We start from the raw sequence: 24521 nt of genomic DNA on the forward strand, positions 1-24521 counted from the left end.
GTTATGTGCTGACGCGAACCACTTTTTCTGTTCTATGAGACGGTTCCAAAAAACGTTTAAATCGGCAAACGGCTGCGGCTAGTGCGAAGTGCGCACAACTGTTTAGGTTTTTATGTTTTATGAGACGGTTCCAAAAAGAACGGTTTAAGTCGGCAAACGGCTGCAGCTGGAAAGATTGCTCGACGTTGTCGCATCGGTTCTGTGCTGGTGGGCACCGTCGTTACGGTTTTATGAGAAGGTTCCAAAAACAACCATTTAGCTAATCGGTAAACGGCTGCAGCTGGTTCGAAGTGCGCTCGACTGTTTCGGTTTAATGATACGGTTCCAAAAAGAACGGTTTAAATTGACAAACGGTTGCAGCTAGATAAATGCTCGACGGTGTCGCATCGGTTCTGTACTGTTGCCAACGGCTTTTTCGGGTTTCTGAGACGGTTCCAAAAACAGCCGGTTAAATCTGCTAGCTGTAACTACGGTTTCAGGTTACACGTTTCTAACAATGTTATTTTAGCGGTTACGTTAAATACCGACCATCCCTACTAACACATTATCAGTTCGATTTATTACCAAAAACTAGCTCAAAACAGAAAATTCAAAGTTCTAATGTGTCAGGTATCTATAACAAGTAACCTTTCGCCTATTGGCATTTTAAGATCTAATGCATTAAAATAATAAGTTTTGACTGACATTTTCTTAGTAACTTTAAATATTAAAAGAAACTTTCAGGAGTGTTTAGAGGAATGTTTAGAATTTCAAACAAAACTGAATAATCGCGAAAATATTACAGTTTCAGTAGGAATCCAACAATGGCTGTATCAACCTATATGACAGTGACGTCACTATTTCAGACGTCATATTGAAATGTACTCATGTCTGAGATTAGTTCGAAAGAATGTCTTTCATATTGGGCTGTTGCCAGCTTGAGCGTTTGTTGGCGGTGATTTAAAAATATTAATTTCTGTTGAATCATATATTTTTGTTAGAGCGCAGTTATATGTAAATTTATAAAACTATCTCTATTTTTCGCTGTACATGAATTGGACTTTAGTCATTAATATTGCTTGATCTAAGTGCATAAATTAATTTTTTTTGTCTACCAATTATAAGAATATACAAAATAGAGGAACTAAAGGATGGTGTTGAAAATATGAGCAAACTGAACTGTTTTGGGCCCTTGAAATTTTGTCAAACATTTTCGACGTGCGAAAATAACAGATACAAAAATATGTATGGAGAAATTGAAATTATATCTTGGAAAAATTTACAGAAACTGCTAGCACTCGCCAAGAAATTAAATCAGTAATTTTCATATTTTTCCATACTTCCGCGAATTGTAACAATTTGGATTGTTGCTGGCCGGTTATCTCGTCGTAATGGCATTAAAGAAAAATTAGATTAGTTGTCCGGAAATTAATTCCCAATATTTTTATTATTGTTAAATTATTCACCAAGACCGGGAGCTTATGGTAATTCTTCTCTCGTTTCAAATGATTTCGTGCATCTGCTGTGAAAGTGTGCATGTGTCAATTATTATCATTTCTAGATACTTTTTAACGAAATAAATCATCGGCTATGATGGGGAGATATTGATAACTAGGAAATTTGAACATGCAATATAATTTGCCGACGCTTCGATCAACTGAAAATTCCATCAATAATCCTGCACAATTTGAACTGTTGAGGAATAGCAAAATAAATTGGAAAAATAGATACTTAGAATCTAGTTATAATACCTATATTATGTCAACTAATTTGATTTGAGTTACGTAAAAGTCACTCAAAGAACATAATTTATATCAATTTGGAATGAAATAGCGGTTGCTTTTTTGTTAATTACTAGTATAGGGAATTTAATAGCGATTTGTCCAACTCCATACAAAAGTAAAATATTGTTAACTGTAACAAAGGTTTAATACCAATTTGATTACGTTCTCTGAGCAATGTGTGCAATAATTTGAAAATGGAAATTAAAATTCAGCTGAATATCTACTCATTACACTGCATTTTAAATATTAAATACTTTTTCAAAAATTGCCCGTGGGAATTAATTAATGCTGATCGATGATTTAAATAAGAAAAAATTGCATAATCAATTACCAGGAAAATCCTGGAATAATTAGAAATATTAAAAAGCTACATGATTGTTTCAATATTTGACCAGATACCTCTAGCGAAGTATAAAAACAAATCATTTGTTTCGGCTATAAGCCTCCAAACCTGTGTAATCCTGCAAAATATGTAGAACATGGTAATTACAATTTGTTTTAAACATTAGCAGCTAATGGAGTTTTAAACATAAATGGGGATTTCGAATATTTGCATAATGTGTCTGAACGGTCTTGGATAACATCGTTATAGTTGCTTATCCAAATCCGTTCTTACATTTTCCATTTTAAGACAAAATCGACTGAAGAGTCACATTTGTTACCAGAAAACTTTTTCATCAACCTTCTGTTGTCTTTCTGTTCGTACTTTAGTCACCATTACGAGAGTTTGTATATTATCAATTTATATCCGAAACTTTATGAAACACGCAATTTAAGACTTTGAAATTGAAGAAATTTTAATCTGATCATGTCGAATGAAGGTAAACATTCACGTGAGTAGAAAACTTTATCTAATATTTCCTAAAAACAAATAAGAGTTTTATTGCGGAACGAAATCGAACATTGACTCTGCCGAGATAGAGATAAATATAATATAATTACCAAAGAAGGCATTAGTGGAAAACAAAAATACGTTTTTGTTGTATCAGAGTGTAAGCACAAAATAAATGCAATTATTACAGTAAGACAACATTCACTTCAGSGTTATTACGTTTTTCATCATCTGTAAGTTGTACCAGTCAATCAGATTGCACTACAACCAAGAAATAGCACCGCCGTAAGATTGCATTTTTGGTAAATTAATGTAAATGAAGAGTTCCTTATGTATGCAGAAATTAATCTACTAYGATTAAATATAATTATTTATTGTATAATGTCAAGCAATAATTTAAAAATATACTCTAATTATAGATTACGACCTCATAAATAAATATAAATCATTAATGAAAAAACCATAATAGTATAATTTGCAGATAAGGATTCGCAAACAAGATAATAGTTAGTTAGAAGTTAACAATTTTTAGTTAGAAGCAGAAGTAATTAATCGTAGCAATTCTTGGAGTTATAGCTGATTAAGTACTCAGTAAATGGTGAGTAGTTGTTCTACTAAAAGAAAAAAAAAGGAAGAGTCAATGATCGGAACAAAACATCTTTAACAAATTCGGTTTAGTTGCTCTTTCTTAAATGGATCAGTAATTATTTAATCAGCAAAAGACGAATAATGAAGAAATATCCATTTAATGAATAGCGGTTACAAGTTTTTGAGAATTGGCTTAAACAAGAAAACATTTTTTTAACAAGTATATAAATAATAATAAACGCATTTATTGGAAGTATGTTGCACATTTTGATCAATAGATGTAAATTCACTATAAATAGAGTACAGTGTGAGAACTTAAAAAAAATAAACAGTTCAAAAGTTTCTACAACTGCAAAACACAGATCTATCTCTGATGGTGGCACGGAATGCTATTATTCATTGAATGATTCTATGAACCAAAGTACAACCCAAAGTTTGATTCAAAGACATCCGTATAAAAAAGGTCTAGGCTATTTAAAACTCGACACTTCGGAAATTAAGGTTTTAAGTTGTTATCATCCATCTTCCCGTTGATAAATCACGGTTGCATTCCAGATTGAAATGTGATGGGGCCAATCAGTCAAACGTTGAATTTTGTTCTTAATTCGAAATCTCGTTGCCGGGCTCCCCTTTTAAAAACAACAAGGAAAAATATGTTCATATTTAATATAAAGGCTGTAGCTTCCAATCTCGTGGTTTTTTAAATTAACGCTTTCAATTATTTACAAAAGTTTCAACAAAACTATTATTTTGGTATCCAGTAGCCTCGTGAACCAATTTTAAAAGTCCGGAACTATTCAATTAAACCCAATTGAAAAATATTAGCAATACATGCAAGTAGATCACTGAACACTTTTAATTGTTTACACTGTAAACTTTACAGTTTGAGTATAATCATAGATTAATTATCCTTTCGGGGTGCTAAAAACGCAYCAGTAACAACAGCTCATATAGCTATATTATGTTAGCTTTCTCATCAACTCAAATATCCTCAACTCATCATATCGGTTAACGTCGTTAAAACTCTTTCCAGAAGAATGACCTGGTAATCTCTGACTCTATGCAGATAATAATATGTTAAAGCAGTATTGACCAATACGAATAATATGATTTTATTGTCTGTCTCAACACTACTGCCAATGAGTTTAATTCAGAAATTTTGATCAATTCACTGCTTGATAGCACTGCCTTAATAAAAGTAAATTGGTTGAGTTAATGGCACAGTCTCCTCCAGTTTAAAAAAGTGCGTATCGAAAACGTGCCAATACCATATCGAGTGACAGAAATCAATTGCTGCTTCAATTTTATTCGTTCACTTTTAATGGGATATCAATAAACAACACACAATGGTTTCTAAAACCTTTTAAGTCGGTAAATCGATTGAGCTGTAAAAACAAAGCGACAAAACGCTGGCTGTGACCATTTGTTTTTCTCGTAACTGCTCAATTATTTCCAACAATTTATTCCAATTAACTCTCCTGTGCTGGATTGCCCCCTCTGATGAGACAAACGAAGTGAACGATGTCTAATAAGATGTTTATTTCTGCTTCTATCTAGGTATGACTATTTGGAATTAATTAATAAACTCTTACAGTTTTTAATGTTACATATCGGGTTCCCTGCTAAACTCTGTCCAAACAAATGTGGATTCAACTAAATTATAATTTTAAGAAAAAGTTGAAAAGTTTTAAAAAAATAACTGGACGCTTGCATCTCTTGCTGCCACATTCAAAGGAACAGAATTAAGGCGGAAACATTTTATACCGCCACACGACTGAGATTCCATAATTATTTAAGGTAGTTTACGGTTTCTTCTAGCAGAAACATTACCTTAAATTCCTTTGATTTGTGTAATTACACATCGGCCCTATCTAAACTGATTCTATAGCGTTTGGGTTTCTTCTTGTATACCATTTAAGCGTTGACGTGGGTGGCTGCGGTTTTCATGCCCACGAAAGAAAGATAAGTAATAAATCCCACGTACCCCGTTTTAATAATTCCTTTGTGCCTTTATTCGCCCAAAAATTCATACTAAACCGTGACAGCTAAAAGTTTAGTTAGTTTATATTCAAATTACACACATATAAACTAAGCTCCCCTAAATCATTGCATGTGAACCCAATGCTAATACTCATTATTTGATATAGAGAGCGATATTATTTAGAACAATAGGCACATGCATATTGCAATATAGACCTATAATAATTTTTGATCTGGCACTAATTAAATCTTCACTGCCAAATTTGCAGCTAATATTATCCATTGTGCAATAAATAAGTATCCCAAATTAGACTAAAATTCGATTAGTGCATGTCCACACAAAACTTATTCAGTAATACCCCGATACATAATTTGAAATTAAAACTATTTGTTGCAGAACTGCACATACGCATAGTTTTGCATATTTTAAGGGTTTCACCTATTTAATTGGTTCACGTGATTTTATGGCGATGGCAAAATAGAAGTATTAATTAAGTTTGTTTAGTACAGAACCGGAGGGCTCTGAAAATGATCTTCAATCTTTTGAAGGAAAACAGAAACATGAAAATAAATTAGGGTGGTTAAACGAATACCAAAAATTCAGCTACCTAATAAAAGTCTCAAAGAAAAAAAAATGGATTGTGTTCAATTTAACATCCGTCGTATGCATAATATGGCTCAACAAAACTTCAAATAATTAATATTTTTAACACAACATTTTGCTAGCAGTGCATATTGCCGTCAGACACAACGTAGTCGGTGCCTTTATATTAAGAGAGGAATAACGCGATTTAATGCGTCTTAATAATTGAGGCTCTACTGGAAAAATCTATTACATACGTTAAAATGGCAACCAGACCTTTCAGAAATATGAAGCGTAACATTTAAGGCGTAAAAACAGATTAATAAGAAAAGCCATTAAATTTCCTGTTAAAACAGGAAATTCAATTCGAATTCACTAATTTTTTATTTAATTATTGATAGTAAAGAAGAACGTTTTTAATAGTAGGTAAATAAATTTACCATTTATAACTTTAACTCATAACTCATCGGTTAATGAGTTATGAGTCATTTATTAAAGGGTTACGAGCCCGAGACTGGAATTTTCACACCTAAAAAAAAGGTTTCCAACATTTTTTCTTAGTAACGTTTTACTACTTTGTTCAGACAACTAAAAAAGTAATCTAGATTTTCCTAACAACACAACTGAGTCAAAAGAAAGTCGACGAGTTCTCTTGTAAAATCGATCTGCTAATTTTTTTGCATAAAAGGTTCAGTTTGCCAGTATTTTACGGTAAAACGTTAGTAAAAACGCGGTTTTCTGTTTAGACAATATTGTTTAGAAATATTGACCTCCCCATTTTTTAACAGTTTTCCAAATAAATGATTCTAAACTTTCGCTTTTTCAATTCGGGAAAAATGTTTCGAAAAAGACCCAGAACTAATTATTATGGTTTTGTCCATAATTCGAAGCKGCAAAAAGTTTTCGAAAAATGTCTGCAAAGCGGTTAAAGAGGCGAGTGTTCCAATAAAAATTGTCTTACAATTGTTCACAGAAAATACCCCAAGATTGTTAGTATTTTAAGTAAAACTAAAAGATAATGCTATTTTTGGGTTGAAAGAATTGATTAATAGAAACTTTTTTTGTAAAAAAAAACGTTTTTGTAAAATTTTTACAAAGCCATAAATTTATCTTGTAATGTTTCGCGTAACAGACCTCCAGATCGTCAGTACTTTTAAGCGAAACTCTACAAAATAGATCGCTTTTGAATAAAAAATAAAGCAAAAAAATTAAGTCAAAGCTAAAAACCCGCATTTAAAAAAAACTCTACACTCTTCAGAGGTCTACAGTCTACAGTAAACTTTCGCGTATTTCATAAAAAATTATTTTATTTTAGTTCCAAATTCGACACTGGAAAAGGATTTCACCTTTTTTTCGCGAAAATACCGTACGATTGTCAACATTTTTAAGTGAAACTGAGGAAATTGAGCATATAGAAGAAAGAGTAACTTGGCTAACACTGGAAAAATCTGAACTTTGAAGAACTTGAAAGAAATTTAAAAAATATTATTGAGAAATAGCCCTTCTAAAAACAAGTAAAAAAGTCATCAACATTTTCCCGGCAGCGGAACTGAGTTAGTGCGCCGGTGCGATAAAAAATTCAGGCCCAGGCTTATTATGTATAAGTATATAAAATCGTCTTGTTGCTTGTATTTTTTAAATTGTTGTGTGATTGCTGCAATTGTTGATTGTATTTTTAGAAAACACATTCACTTTAAGCGAGTAAATATATACTTATACGCTTGCTACATTTCATTCTAGATTTAAATTATATAACGTTATTGCATTTTTTGCTACAATGTTTAAATATTGTGAGAAGGGATGATTGATTGTGAATGGGCCGATGAGAGGCTCGAATAATGCTTTTTCTAATTCTAATAATGCTAACTCCGTTTTTATTTTGGACACAACAGGTACCACTTCAATGCAGTTTTCAATTTTCAGCTAACAAACAAACCCCAGCTATCAGCACATTTCTGCTTCTGATAGGTCAAAGCCCCAAAATTTCCGACTTCACCTGGGTATTAGGAAATTTAATAGCTAAATTGAGTTGGTTCAATACTTCTATGCAGTCATGTTTCAACATTATGATTTCTGCCTTTACTGAAAAGTGTTGAGACTCTAAAATCGAATTAATTAACTCTTACACAAGTGTGCCGCTTGATAAAGTTTCCTTTGACCATCCACCGAATTAAATGACTTCCACCCTTTCCTGCAAAGCGACTTCCGCTTCTCAACTTTATATGACGTTAAATAAAAGGAGATTTAATATCCTAGATGGAATTTTGAAGAGCTACTTGTTTGTAACATTTTCAATTTAATTTTACGGGTTTACCTTAAGCGAGAAAAATGCCTCCATCATCTTTTATCCAGCAGCAAGTATTGATAAATGGAATTTCTATAGGTATACGTCATAGAAACATATGCATTTTTGGTAAACCACGTAAGTAATAACACTTTACGTTGTCGGTACTGGATAATCGTATTATAGAAAATAATCACAAAGTTACACTTAAGATACAGTTGCCGCAAAATGGGGCAAGTGTATATGAAATACAAGGAAATATGTTTGATGGTTATTTTCAATGAATTGTTCACTACAAGATGATGCAAAATTAGCGCCGATTCATTTAAGGAGTTAGACAAGAATACAAAAAAATCAGTGTGTTTGTCCAAGTCGTCAGTTCTGGAAATCTCAATATTGCATTTGCCATCAAGCAGCATTTTGAGATACCGGGTCTATGACTAATCGTACAATCGAAACATTTGCGAGACATGCTTTAACTTAACATATTTTTTTAATTGAAAATATGTATATTTCTCTATCCTTGTTAAGGCGCTAGTAAGGTAAAGTTCTTAATACCACTTCTGTTCGACTTTTTTTTATCTGCTACAATGTCGTGTGTCAAATCCATCTTCATGAGAATAAAAATCAATACTAAAATCTCCACTTAAAATGAATGGTTATTTATGGTAGTTTTGGCCAAGTGAACTGGAACCTTAAGGCCTTTGAATGCGAAAGGAGCGAATGATCCAATTTATACATACGAATTCGCATAAAGGACACTCGTCCACACATAATTCTTATTTCATAACTTTAATAATGATCTCTAATGGTAAAATAAACTCATAGCTTTAAACAATGATTTTTTTGGTATCTTAGCCACACTACCAATGTATGCTTCATTTCTAGCACATTAACATGATCATTAATAATTATTTGTGTATTTTTTGGTATGCGGTAAAGTGTTATGTTCCGTGTTTAGTTTAGTTAGTCACAAATAAAAACATTATCTATGCTATAATAAATTGTAAAAAGCTTTATAAATATTGCACCAAACCTGCTAATGGCAAAATAAAGTAAGATTGGATAACGAGGTTTCAACAAATTTTGAAACGGCTACTTACTTTAACATAATATTTCCATAAATTATTTCGCTGATGTATTTACTTATTGAAGCATCCCGTAACATATTAAGAAAGTATGAAAATAAAATATTGGAAAACAGTTAAATTTTCCAGCAAATGCAACGTCCGATGGAAAAAGAATGAGTTCCTGAGAGAGAGAGAATGAGAAAATGTTCCTGAAAACTGAAAAAGTAATTACCACTCATGCCTCCCCGCTAGACTTCCACTCGTAAATTTTATGGGTTATAGACATCAGGCACACTCCTATAAATTTTCGTTATATCGACTGCACTAGCTGTTTGGATTGACGATACGAACGAAAACAGTCTCAAGAAACATGCGATAAATCATTGATAAAGTATCACACAGAAAGTCTCCGATACAGGCATTGTAAATTATCTGATATTAATTTTTCGGTTTTGTTGATGGTATTTTCTAAAATGCTTGTCTTGCACGTTTAGCAAATGTGAAGTGAGTTATTGCATCCAACAGTTTAAAGCAAGTAAACACATGAACTGGTTTTGTACTTGATATGTGCGATTAAAATTAGTTTTTAGGAAATATCTGTCATTATTGAGTGTCTCATTACCATTTCTATTTAAGTACTTATTCAGAATAAATAATCTAGTGTTCACACAACTCAGCACACTTAATGGTTCGTTGTGACGGTTTCGAAAATTGGGGGGTAGTTTACTAGCAATAGTAAACCTATGATTTGGGTCAGTCGTTTGTTTGGGATTTCAACAGGAGTTAAACTACTTTGTATGTGAAGAGCTACAGCAGATGTGTCCCTTTCCAGTTTTAAAACCCGGCAAAATAGAATACTGTTTATGGGCACAAAATATTCCTATCATAATAATTTCACTAATTGTTAGCGCAGGATAAAGTTTTTAATTTTGCTAAGAAGTGTTTAAAGGTATGCGGGTATAAAATCCTCATTCGTTTCTTGAATTTCTTGTTAAACCACACACATGTGAAAGCAATAATAATATTTTAAAATTTATTTTATAAGCCAATACCTACTAAAGTTAGAACTACTAGTGTTCTAGTATACTCTTTGAGCTGACGAGTGAAATATAATTGTAATTGTTTTTGACCGAGAGGTACGCAATGATATACTTTAAAATAGCTTTCATTTTCATCCTTAGTGGTTTTCAACCCTGTACTTTAAGTACTGAAAGCTTTATTCGTATGCAAAAAATGTATCGAAATCTTCTAATTGGTCTATTTGTCATTGTTCTAGGTGTTTGATAAATCTGTAACCAAAAAGATTCCGGATAGAGATCTAATTCGAACGGAATCTTTTTTGGAGCTGGTCCTCTCTCCAAATGATTTCCACAACGGCCGATTAACTCTGAAGTGCGTGGCTCAAATGGGAGATTTATATCAGCAAGATACCGACATCACTTTTACCAACGTTAAGGATCCCATTCCAGCTCGAGGTAAGTTCATTTTTATTGCGTAATTTTTCGAAAGTTTATCAGACGAAAACGCAGAGAAAGTTCTCTGAAATATTACCCGAAATTTAATACAAGTTTTAATAAAATTTTCGTCGTAAAAATTTTGTTACCTCAAAGTTTCTCAACTTATTGCAGATTGTATTATTGATTTTCCTATAAAATGGACGGCGAATTCTTTTATGAAAGACTGCCTGTCAGCAATCATTCAAGAGTAAAATGGGATTAAGCAACTCTGGAGCACTTTATAAAAAGTGAGGAAGTTAATGTTTTGAACTCTTAATTTCAATTTAATTTGTAACGTTAATTTTAAGTTACATTTATTTGATAACTTGACATTTATTAATTAACTGATTTAATCCATGCTATGCAACTTAGTTAAATCTCGCTAGCGTTCTAGTTTTAATTTTATTTACGCTTTCCCAAATTTACCATTTATTAAATTAAATTCTCATATCTGTACCTCGATTGAAAATGAAAATATTGATTTATGAGCATCTCATCATCATTTAAATAAGCTGCAAACTTGGAGATTTTATATATTGGGACGAAGCTCTAATAAGCGGATCTGTTTTCTACTGTCTCACAAACTTTACTTGTACAGCTGAAACTTTTGATATTGTACTTCCACACGGTTGTATCAAGTTTTAATAAGCATTTCAATTACAAAGGAGGAGAGTCGAATATCAAAACAACGCGTTCCAAATTCTTGAATAAGCAATTCTTCCCCAACAAGTTTTATGCTGCTTTATTCGCACACCGAGAAATTTTAGAGAATTTGAAAATGGCGAAAGTTCAGTACATGCAACTAGTTACAACTCATTTTGAAGCTGATTGGGATCTAGTCAAAATTTTATTATGTTAAATTTCTCCAGAACAGTGAATGGGATGGAAATTTATATCGTGGAATCAAAATTCAATTTAAAAAACAGCAAAACAAGGATCTGTTGGATTGTTTTCGAAAAGTTGGTTTTACTTAATGAGCAAAGTCAAAATATAGCTACTGACTAATCGAATAATCTAAGCAACTATCGTAAATGCATTTACGATAGTTTAAGTAGAAATAGATGAGGATGTTGTTCTTCCAAAAAAGTATGTGAAAATGTTTGAATTTTAGATAAGTTTGAATTTTCAATTTTAAACCAGTAAACTTTATTCGAGTAAATCAAGTCTCCTCTTTGACTATTGCCGCTGCACCACTTTTAATCCAGCGACTTTATACTCTCTTTAGACTCCTCACAAAGGACATGATCAAACGCTCAAGTTCTTAAGCCTGCTTCTCTTTTCACCCTCAAGCTCAAATATACTCTCCACCCGATAATTAGTAGTTAATCCCGTTTTTCTGTGTTAATTGGTATAATTTTTTGTTGATTTCCCGATTTGCAAAAGCTGGGCATATAGAAGAAAAAAGAGGGCATATAGAGGAAAACTTTACATCTGTTTAAGTCCGAAGCTCTGACGAGATCTAGCACTTATTCAATTTAATTTTTTTCTTAAATTTATTTGTTATCAGTTTAACATTTTTCATAACTAATAATGTGTAAAATTAAGAAAGAACATTTCAAAGTTTGAAGTTAAAAGGTCAATGTCCGTTAGGTATGAAGCAATATTTGATTTTCATCCAGTCGGACTGGTTCTAATTTGAATAAAATATTTAATTTTGCTACCTTTAAGTAAAATGGACATGGTCTCAATCATAGACAAAATAATATTTTTCTTATCTGTTAGTGCGAGTCATCTTGTAATAGTATCCAACTGAAAATGCTCAATCACGAAGTTTAGTTTTAGCTAGCTAAGAACTTTACATAACTTACTTGATATCGTACTTAAGTCCTTATTTTCAAACTAATCAAGAATTCTCAGCGGGTGAGCCTGGTAAAAGATGAACCAAATTGCCAGAGAAAATGCACACTTCCTTAATACTGTTAGTTTCGAGTTTAGCACAATGCAAATGTGTTATTTGAGCAATTGGAGGCAAGCCATTAATATCTTGAGTAAAGTAGCGCAGGCTGATTAAACTTTTAAAATCAATTTCTGATCAGCGAAGTATCAAGAGAACAAATCAGAACACATCCCAAGCAGATTAAGTATTAAGAGAAATACTCTTTCAAACTTATCAAGGTTTAGTAAATAAGGCCGCAGAAGCGCTAAAACTGTTAGAAACTCTTAATGATCTGAATAAGATTTAATAAGACTTTGCAGGCTTTTAGGGCCGGTCAAATATCAGTTGAAACATTATATTGGCTTATAAGTTGTTCTTCTGTGTTGACCATAGTTGAATGCAGTCAGGTAACGGTTGAAATTGCTTTCCGTGGTTCTCTAGAAAGACTGATATCTCAACTGGACATATCAACTGGTGTCGCCGATATATGTATGGAGAAGATTGGGCCGAGGTGATGTGATGATGTATGAGTTTCGCCACATCATATTGTTCGTCTGTCCCAATCCCAGCTTCTTTTGGGTTCGGTAGTGTTGGTGCTGACTCTCCGTTTGAATCCACTAGGCGCAGTTTCATCAAATCTTGTAGACCCCAGATGATGAATCATCAATTTTTTTTGTAGTAAGGCTCTTTCAATTGCATTTTCTGGGTTTGAAGATGGTGATTAATGTGCGTTTTTAACACCCTCCCTATGGTGCCAACCACCTGGTGTTAGTAATGCAGACGAGCTAAGCACCCATTCTCAATTATTTGATTCTGTGATGCATTTCAGAATGACGCATTGGATGATTGTTGGAGGTTTTGCACTTATTAATAATATATATATGGATGAACTTCGACAACTATTTACCTACTCGTTCAAAGTTATTAGGTTCAATTCAGTCATTTAGTCAAAACACAATTCAGTTCTTTCCTTGTAGAGTGTCACGTGGGTATAACGGCGATTTTGAAACGTGTTCATAAGCAACGCCCGAATGGTCGAGCGTTATTCCATGGCGTGATTTAAGTGGACATAAAGTTATGGGGACGTTTAAACGACTATCTGTTTTAGTATTCATACAAGACCCACTTTATATAAGCAAAGAGAGACTCTCTTGTATGAGGAAAGGAACCAGTAAGTATGATACAAAATATACCGCCGAATTTCTGGGGAAAATAGTACCATTTCCCTTATTGTACAACTTGCCTTAAATGCAAAATAAATAATTTCCGATGACAGAAGTGAAGAGAAGTAGAAATAAACAGAGTCAAAGTTACTTTTCTAAATTGTCTAATCAGATTTTCAAGTGTTTTCGATGGTTACAAATTTGATTATGTGCTCAGCTTTAAGGCGGCTTTTGGAAGGCGACACCTGCAGCCTGCAGCAAATGCTTCGCTTTACAATCGCCCTAACTTCTGTCTGAAACATACGAATAAATATTTTCCAGTATATTATAAAGAAAAAAGTTATTCCTCGTTGGTACCCCTAAATTCAACGGTTTTTGGCACAACTGCAATGCAAGTACATACAATTCGGAGCGATGCATTCATGGAAAAAGGCTTAGATGAGATTTATGGATGGAATAAAGAGCAAAATAATTATTTGATGAACATTACCAAATTTATGCACAGAACAATAAATAAACTTAATAACACTAAAAAAGAACTGATCATATTTTGACAAATTTTTTTCTAAATATTCAGTAACTATTATATATATATTTAATCAAACGTTTTTCGAATTTAAAAAATAGACGTTTCTGTTTAAGTGTTTTGAATTTTTAATAATAATTTGTCTCGGGTATCTATAGTTTCGTCTGACACTAAATACTTCAGGCATCCTCATAAAGAAAAATCTAGGGTACTGGAAATAGGACTTCGTGTTGGCTATTACCAACCCAACGATTCGAGAAATATACATTTAACTAATTCTTCACTTTCAATGGGAAATGAGCTGGAGCTACTGCCTTCATCAGTAAATATAATTTCTTATGTTTGGAAGTTTGTTTTCCAAAAAATTAAGGTTATTATTTTGTAGCAAATGCAAATACAAATTTTCATTTAATTTGTGTGATAAAACATCAGGATCACTGTGCAGAGTCAAATTAATTAAAAAGCATTACAGCATACTAAATGAATATTTTTTACGTAGATTTATATTTACGTCTAAGAAGAAATGCATTGCATCGAATATTTAAATTGAAGATGTTTGGAAAACGGTTTATCCGAGGAGACCAACTGTGTATACCTTTTTGTTTAAAAACATTTGAAGCCAGGTATTTGGGTGTTACTTAACAGAATCGGAATTAACTTGATTCAGAAGCGAATCATTTGCATGTTTTTGTGACTGACTGAAAAACAACATTAAAAAATAGTTTGACTCTACGAATTGTTCAGTTTTTTTCAAACTAGGTTGTTCCAAATCGTAATATTTTTACCACAGAAAACCGCCATTAATTATTTGACCAGTGCGTTGTAGAGAGTGTCCGACAAATATTGGCTGCTATCCGCAAAATTCAATACATACAATATATCGAGAATATTTAAAAAAAGTGTGACTTCCGGTTATACTTCTCGTCATAAGTCGCTTGTTTCAAATGGGCCGCCCAGTATATTACTATAAATTTCAGTTTTCCTAAAGCTTTTATGTAACAAACATCAAAGACAGGTACCTATAAAGGTACCTGTCAATTATTAATAAGTAAATTGAATTTATTACTTTGATTTTATAATTATTGAAAATAATTAAGAATCAGCTTCTTTCGCTCCAACTAGGCGCAAGTTAATAATTATTGAACAAGTTTCTAATATTATGCAGTAATTTTTTTTTTATAAAACGAAATCTGGTGGCTCTTTCGGGTTTTTAGGCAGTCGTAAAATACAATTTATTCCTGACGTGTCGCAAGCACGAGTAGTATGTATTTTCTTCGAGTTTCGCAAGCAATGTTATTGCCTCTAGACTCTTTAAACATTTGAATTTGCAACCGATTTACTCGGGAACTTGTGGTTCAAAGTATTGACAATTTCGTATTTCCTGGAAGCCTACTAAAAAGCTTCGTTCACAATAACACGGGATAGGATCAATTTAAAAAAATTACGTCAGTAATCATTATGAAAAACTCGAACTGTCTGTTATATGGCAAAAAAAAATTTCAAAATTACACTCTAGTTTTGCATAATCTTCCCCCTGTCTTGGTTGCACCACAGTGGATATAAATTTGATAGAGAAGAAGGGCTAAAATGGAAATTTCAACGTAGATGCACCAAGCTTTCGGAATATAATTTATTTCCTTTATCGCGGCTTTATGAAAAACAACTATAAAAAGCAACAGTTTAATACAGTCAAATCAACCTTTTTTGCTATATTTGTTCTAAACACTCAGTTTGCTCTATAGAAAACCGTTTTGTTAAACAACTGTTATGTTACTATAAATACTGCTCAAGTCGTCAGCATCAGATCCTAAATTACTTGATTTTCCTACCCGTAAACTTCCATCATTTCCAGGAAAATTATTTGATTTTCGAGTCTTACATTGCAACTCTAGTTATATCGGGCAAATGTCCTTAATTTGACTAAACAGTGCGATTTCCCATAGAAGTAACTACTCCTGATACCCCGTGTGCCCTTATTATCGTATACCCAAATATATTGAAAACATAATCTATTACTGATGTTCAAATTAAGCTTCTTGCAGCGTATCAATTAGCTTCACAAGTCACAAATTCGACCCGATTTCGCCCCTTGAACTTTTGTGCAAAGACTTACAACACAATTATTTGGACGGAATTGTGAAAATAAATGATTTTTATTAGTAAAACAGAAGAAAAAATTATAGCACAACCGAATTATGGGGGTTTGTAAACTAAATATTTAAAGTGTTATATTTTATTATTGTTACTTACTATTTGTGCTGATTATTAATTGTTGATGAAACTATTGATTTGCAGAACTAAGAATAAAACATTGGAACTATAGGTTTCGAATGAGTAATTGATAGCAAGCATATGTCAAACAAGTAGTAACAATTAATTTCGTTTCAGTTCTGCTTCAAATAAATGAGCTATACGAGAATTTGTATTTGATTATTTTGCGACGCTATTGGTTCTTATTCCGAAAGAGGCCCTAAAACTATCATTCAATTTTTTCCCTGATAGTACGATCCCACCTAATTAAACTGAACATATCATATTCAATTTAAACACGGTTCTTATTCTTTTTTATTTGGTAAAGCTAATCTCCAAAAAATATTTCATTTCTGCTTTCAAACGTTTTTTCGGCAGCAACGTTAACAATATCAATCAATCGGTGTCTTCAAATTACCAACGTATCTATATTCAAATCGAAATTGAATCGGACCATTCGACTTCAGCTGCACAGGCGGCGGTGCGGAAAAGCCGATTATTTTTTTTATCTCTTGCGTTTTCAAACACGGTATAACTCTTCTCAGTTTCACGAGTTCGGAAAAGGGCAGGTGTTACCACCCCACTTGGCGGTGTCACTAATTTTCCTCTTGAGTAAGCGAATATAATATCTTCCAATATTTTCACGTCGTAGTGGCTTTAATTAAAACTTAGCGAAGACGCAGAAATGGTGAACTTTCTTTCAGAAAATTGTTTTTCTCTATGGAGAGCTCAATCAATGCTAAAATGTGTTCAAATGCTTGGATTTTGGGTGGCATGTTATTTAGCTCTTTAACAAATTAGTGGCTATAAACATGTTTTTAACAATAATTGGGAAAATAAGTCTATTTAAAAGGTTGCCTTTCTCGATTATTGAAAATGTATAATGTTAGTATATCTTTTGCTCTGCAACTCCTAGTATGTTGTTTCATGTCAGGCGCCAATGGTAAATAATGTGCAGAATTATAGGTTGTTTCATGAGGAATATACTTACATATACGGGGTGTCCCTGAAATGACTGTACAATGCTTAAATACAAATTTCCTGTCCGCAAATAAGGCGATCTAGGCAAGCTTACCCATATTTAAAGGTTCTTTCATTTTACCGTTACAGGGCGCCAAACTTTTACATTAATATAGTTTTTCCCAAATAATTTCTATCGCCATTAGCAAATTTCAGTAAGTTTCGAATCAACTGAACTACATAAATTAACGTGTTTTGACGCAAATTTGATCCTTTTTTAATGCGAGAAAATATTGAAAATAACGCCTGGTTCGTTAATAAACGTCCGTATTTTTGTTACACTCTGTACAAATAATTTTAATTTTTTTGTCCTACTAGCTTATTTTCTTCTTTCTTCTAGCTTTAAAACTTTTTTGGCTATTGTAAAATTTTTACATGGCCTTTAGATCCCGTACAAATAATTACGATACTTTGAATTTCTGATTTTTAATTATTCAGATCCAAAAAACGATATGGAAAAGTTTTAATTCTGAGTAACTGAACTAATTGCATTATTTTAATCCCGGAGGCATAAATTGTGTCTTTTCAAGAAAGTACGATGTACTTTTGACATCGTGTCGTGCTTGTTTTTAGAATAATCTGCGGCCTTAAAATTTAAATCGTTAACATGCGTTGTTAAATCTGGTGATCTTGGTGGCCAACTTATCAGTGCATGAATGCCTCCTCTGATCCATCTATTAATCAACTTCGCTCCACACGAAAAACAGTAAACCCTATCGGTTTATCAAATGTACGGAATAATTTGATTAAGTCAAATATTGTTTTTAAGCAACAATACAATACATTTGCAAACACAGAAACTAATTTGTATATTTTTTTTCACATAGCAGCAGAAAAAAAATAAATTGTTTCTAGTAGGGGTAACAAAAATACAAATAGTTATTAACAAATCAGCATTATTTTTAATATTTTCACCCAAAAGGCAATTATATTATTTTGTTATTTTTTGTTGTTAGTTATATAAAACTTCGAGCTTTCGAATTTGGTAGAGAATTAAGCAAACATCCTAAACGTGTTATTCACAATTTCTTGTTAGACACTAGAACTGAACTAATATTACTCGTAATAATACAAAACGTTGCAACAAATGGCCGCAAGTAAACTAGAGGAGCGTGAAGTAATGCTTGAAATTGCATTGTCATAGTAAAGGTGTGTGTACTTCGCACAAGTCCAAGATTTAATTACGGCATGTCTCTATAAACTTTCTGGCAGGAAATCGAAGTGCCTGTGGATAACAGTAACTTATCCGAAGTTAATGAAAATTGACCCAAACTAAACTAACTGTAACAGCGTTCTTGGCAAAGTCACAATATTTGGATACAATTAACTCTTTGGGATGTGCTCACTGTTGATTTATCGACAAGCATATTTCAACTATTCTATTCACACCAGTCGCATTATTTACAAAGTTAGGTCACGGTTTATTGAAAAATTCCATTAATTAAATTGCAGCAAAGCACGATAGGTTTATGTCTACAGAGTGATCCATCTGAATCCATCAGGATCAGCAGTAATAAGTTTTAATTAATATTTAAGTTTTATTAATGTTTATATGGAATTAGTTACTTTTGCTAAATAGGTCAAAATGTTAGAAATATTATATAACCGTCCAAAAAGTTGATCATTTTGGGAATATCTCTCCCTTTATAGAATCTGTTTTTGTGTATTTCTAACTTTATTACTGGGGCGTATTTTTTAAAAGAGTTCCCAAATCGTTCCACCTAAAAGTTCATCATGATTAATCAAATATTTTATCAAGGTTTGAAGCCCAATTTGTGAAAATATTTCCAAAAGCCCTCTCCCGAAAAGGCCCTAATGCTTATCTGATGGTTTTAGTCGTATCCGTGGTGTGAGTGAAAATGTTCAATAATTCATCATATATGAATTGATTCTTGTGGAAGCGAAAAATTTGACTCAATGCCAAGGGAAGCGCTGGATTGGAGATGTATCGTCAAGCATTAGGAATAACGAAATATTTTCTACCGATTTCCGAGGTATCAGTTTTCGGTGTTTTTCTGATTTGATGACACTCAATTGGTGCAAGACAATGCTCCAGAAAGGCTAAAGAAATGGTGTATACGGTTCAGCCAATATTTTGAGCAGTTCCGTTGGTGAGCACAGTTCGACAGATACAAAAGTGATTTGAAAATATTCCGTTTATAAATTACGCACGTAGAAAAGAGATCTCTTTTATAACATAACTAGAAATATTCAATAAGAATCGTATCCAAAGTTGCGAATATTTCGGGAGCTCTTGTGAGGGCAAAGCCCTGGTGCTGTTGGATACCCCGCCATTCGGCCAGTCGTTGTGGTCAAACTGTAGCTGTGTTCCACGTTTCACCTCGATATCTTTAAAATTGCGGTCAACACCTTGTCCATAAATTTAAACTTTAAGTAGATTGGTTTGGCTTGGTCGCATTCAATGAATATCTGGCGTAAAAATATGTAACTGACAACGGAGAATAACAAAGAAAACCTACGGATTAAAAAAAAAATGCAAAAAAAATCAGTTTACAAAACATTTTCGCATAATTAAAAATACCACATTTCTTAAAGCGGTTTTAGTCGTACATCTTATACATAGATTTATTACAATTGAGTGGTTCTGTTCATTATATTATGCTGTGTTGATGAATTTACTACTAAATTGTAGACCCATTTCCTTCAATTCCTTGAGGGTATTTTTACACCCACACCATTTGAGCACGGGTGACTAATTAATTTTATTAGCGGCTGTCCAAATTATATGAGACGCTTTTGATATTCGAGATTGCCACGGTATATTCTAATGCTACAAAAGATCTTTGCATTAACATCAGGAATAGAATCTAGAGTTCGGGCAAAAAAACTTTTCTCAGTAAGTTTATTATCGACGCAAAGCCGAAAACCACTTTTATTAAACGATTATAAAATATGATATTTATCAACGACATCCCCAATTTTTAAAGACCATGGTTGCTAAGGTTTTAAGTTTTTTGGGGAATTTAAGAGATACTTTCATTCCGCATCGCTACCATTTAAGGCATAATATAGACATTAAAATAAACAAAAAATTTACCCACTCGTATGATTGATTTTGAATATATTTTTTCGTAGCAATAGTAGTTAAAAAGTACTATTTTCGTATCGGCTACAGCATATATTGTCTTTTTATTGTGTGTTGCAATAACAATTATTCTTAACGCATCAAAACCTGCAGAACTATTTTTTTAATGCGTGTCTAATTGAATTTCCAAAGTCTAGTTTCAGATGAACTGCTTTTGACGCAATATATCGATCAGAAGAGAGCATCGAATAATACCATGGTGTTATTACAGTAGGGTATTCTCAAGTTAAAATGTATGAAGGAAAATAAGTGTTATGTTATGCCATATCATAAATCCTAGCGACTTGCATTATAACAATAAATATTATCTCTGAAACATTGCCGTATAGCGAAATTACTCATGCCGATATTGTTCAATTAACAGATTGAACAATTCGATTGGAAACTTCTGCATATCAGTTTTGTTAACTCAAAGTACCATATATTAATTTTCCGCCTTTACTAATAATTAATTTTGTTTCAGTTACTCAAACATCGTCGAGAGCTTCCGTTCAACAAATCATTATTTATGTGTTTATTGTCCTTATACCGATTAGTATCAACAATTTATAGACAATTACCTTAATGGAAATAACTTTTCTAGTCAAATATGTCAAGGGACACATATTCGTCTACAGCTGTTTACTTTAGATATAGCGTTATAAAGTTTGTACTATATTTGAGTAGAATTGTGGAATATACTGGTTGAAATACACAGTAAGTTATTATATTTCGAGTATTGTTTAATTATTATTGATTGTAGTTGCAATTAGTTTACTTTCTGTGGAAACTTTCAGTAAAAATAAAGCTGTTATGTTATACTAATTTTTGCATAAAATCCAAAGCTATTATCAGCATCGCAACGTTCTGCCATGCGTTTAAAGCTGCTAATTCCAAGGAATAAATACATCGGTGTTGTCGAAAACACATATTATAAGTGGTTCGTGTTGAAGGGTGCTAGTTTAATGAAGAATGCCATAACCTACCATTTAAATTGAATCTCAAAATGTTTTGATATGGATTTGCAGGCTGCTGAGATTTAAGAAAAATAACAAAACATTTTGATATTTTTTTAAACGTAAATACAATTATCAGTGGCTAAGAAAAGCGGTCCTTTCCATCATAACAATTATTAGTCAAATATCCTCGGACTGAAGTTGTCTGGATCTTCACTTTGGACTTTGTTACATAAGGTTATTGGAGTATAACAATACTATTTATGTTGACATTTTGAAGCGGTGAACAACCTTTATTTACGGGATTGCAAAAAGTTGTCGAGATAACGCTGGGATGCAATTCCATTTCACTAGATGTAATTGGTAAAAACTGCTTCTCCACATGGCAACCTTTGAGCTGAAAATACCACTTTTCCCAATTTGTTTCTAAAGTTTAACTGCACCTCTTCAGCCCATTTCTAGAATTCTATCAACTTTAGAAATTTTTGCCAGAAAAAAACCTTTATTACCAGACCCCGATAACAGATTCGAAGATTAGTTCTTGTAAACGATAAAATATTATGTTGAGTGCGCTTTTAACGTTAATTAAAGCAACTCTCAAATAACAGTTAAAAATTGGCAAAACTAATATAATGGATGCACTCACTGAGCTATGGGTATATGTATTTAATTGGTTTTAAGCTCAATATAAATGAAAAAAAAAAAAAAATTTATCAAGAATATTGAGCTTTGAACTTTTTTGATGAATGTTGATGAATAATTTTTAAGGATACAAACCAGAAAATTGAATACCATAGTTCGTTCTTGTCCAAGACGGGTGATAACAAAAATTGCTGCAAGAAGTAAGTGTGGAATAAAGTAGAAAAAAAATAGTATAGAAAGAAGTAGAAAAATATGGAAAAAATAGAAAGTAAGACAGTCTTGATAAACTGAAGAAAACAAGTAAAACTCAAGGTGCAGAAATTTTTACGTTATTTACGTTTCTAAACTAGTAAATTCTCTAGTACTGATAAATCAGTGAAAAAGTAAGCGAATGGGAAAAATAAAATATTATCAAGGTCGAAAGGTAGTTTTGCTCACTAAAGGTCAGAAAGTTTCCTAAAGTACATGAATATTTTTCAAGGAAAAAAACCAGAAAATTGGAAACCAAAGTTCAATGCTGTGCAAGACGAGTGACTGGAAAAATTGTTGCAACAAGTAAGTATGGAAATAACGCAGAAAAAGAAAATGACAACTAACACGATCTTGAATAAACTGGAGGAAAAAAGTAAAACTCAATGTGCAGAAATTTTAGCGTTATTTATATTCATAAATCTGGAAATTCCCAAAGTAAGCACATGAGAATAATAAAAAATTATCAAGTAGAAAAGGTGGTTTTGGTTATTAATAATTAAGGCTAGAAAACTTACGACTTTAGGAAGGAAACTCTTCCTTATTATGTACGACGTTCAAGTTATTTATCGTAAAAGCCATTACTAGATCATTGAAACCCGTCGGATAAATATTAAAAATCATATGTTAAAACTATAAATTGATTTTAAGTAGCGCGCAATAAGTTTTCGCTTATATATTATATTAGATATTTTATCAAAATTCGTAGGAAATTTTCGTGATCAGTTGAAAAACTAGTTAACTAACATATTGGATTTCGCAAATGTTGAGCTTAAGTGTAAAAGTTGATATTCATTGTTCAGCTTAGTTTGTTGAGTTTTCACTTGTCCTTTTAGAATAAGATTACTTGGTGCTACGGCTAAAATTCCAATTTTGCAGGTGCAAATGAAAAGGACAATCTGTTTATTAACAATCTTTTCAGCTGTGCATTGTAATATGCCTAGTGAAATTCAAACCAAACCCAAAAATATTCTGAAGAGATTACTTAACGAATAGTTTTAGTTATATTTACTTATACACGCTGCTCAAAACGGGAAGCGACTTTCTCAACATGTGATCAATTATGCAGTGGAAAATCCAAAGTGGAATAATTTTAGATAAACTCTATCAAGAACTGAATACCCGTTGAAACAGGATTCGAATTAAGAAAATTATTCAGTTAACAGGTTGGGAAAAAATTAGGATCAGCAATGCAAGCAAGAAGGAAATTCAGTTGGCAATTTAATTTAATTGCAAAGCTAAGGCTTCCTTGATAAAACGAGTAACTCTTATACCTACTATTAAAAGATTTTATCAGAATTTACCGCTACCAAATGCCTGTCTAATTTAAATTTCATAAAATGTTGGAAAATTTAACAGACGTAATAAAATGGCGAAATGATATCAAATTTTACGCAAAAAGACTAATGCTGTAACGCTCAAATGCCGCTTTTAACGATAAAAATGGTTGCTGGAAATGGAGGGATTCATTAACCAGTCTTGAGTCTCGTTTTATGACGCTGCTAGTCACTTGATTCGGGAAGAAAATAAAAGTTACAACTTTGTTTTTCGTTCGTCCCAATTTCCATTCTTAGACAGCAGTGTGTATCTCATAGTTCTAGTAGTAAATAGAAGCAAACATTTGTCTACTATGAATTTAAGAAATAAAAATTGTGACAAAGTTTCGGATGGAAACACTGACATACATATACCAGGACGCATCTGTAATGGAGTTTCTATGGAAATTGTGTTCCAATCCATATTAATAATGAAAAACAACTTGTACATCGTTCACATGCAAATTCAGTTATCCGCTGATAGTAAGGTATCATTGCCTTATTAAACGTATGCGATAAGAAAAACTACGTTGAAGAAACAGTTATGGATACAATTCAGAGAGACACGCACTTAGGATCAAACTGGGTTGACCATTGTGCAAGAACGTTAGTGCCAAAGAGAAGATTAAAATGGCATCATAATAGTGAAAAAGGCATTAACAAAGGGAGAACGCAAACTATAAGAACGGAGGATTTGAAAAGGATATTTTCAAAATGGACCCAATATGTCCCAGGCCGAAATAAATGGCGTGGATTAAAAGAAGCTTATGTCCAGTAGTAGCTGCGACAAGCTATTATTTACAACACAAGACAACCATTTTTTAGCTTGCAATAGCCAAAGT

At 32.5% G+C, this 24521-nt stretch overlaps 1 protein-coding gene across 1 annotated transcript in view; it reads left to right on the plus strand.

Moving 5' to 3' along the window:
* Nucleotides 1-21337, plus strand: part of LOC109539971 — a gene marked incomplete in the record, with an annotated part of 85569 nt that extends 64232 nt beyond the window's left edge. Inside the window, 2 exon segments of the mRNA XM_048664981.1 lie at nt 10377-10575; nt 21001-21337. Coding sequence (XP_048520938.1) covers nt 10377-10575; nt 21001-21089 — 288 coding nt within the window.
* Nucleotides 21338-24521: the final 3184 nt, after the last annotated feature.

The sequence above is a fragment of the Dendroctonus ponderosae genome, unplaced genomic scaffold (assembly GCF_020466585.1).
Source record: "Dendroctonus ponderosae isolate FM_Combo_2020 unplaced genomic scaffold, Dpon_F_20191213v2 Dpon_F_20191213_3, whole genome shotgun sequence".
Classification (NCBI taxonomy): Eukaryota; Metazoa; Arthropoda; class Insecta; order Coleoptera; family Curculionidae; genus Dendroctonus; species Dendroctonus ponderosae.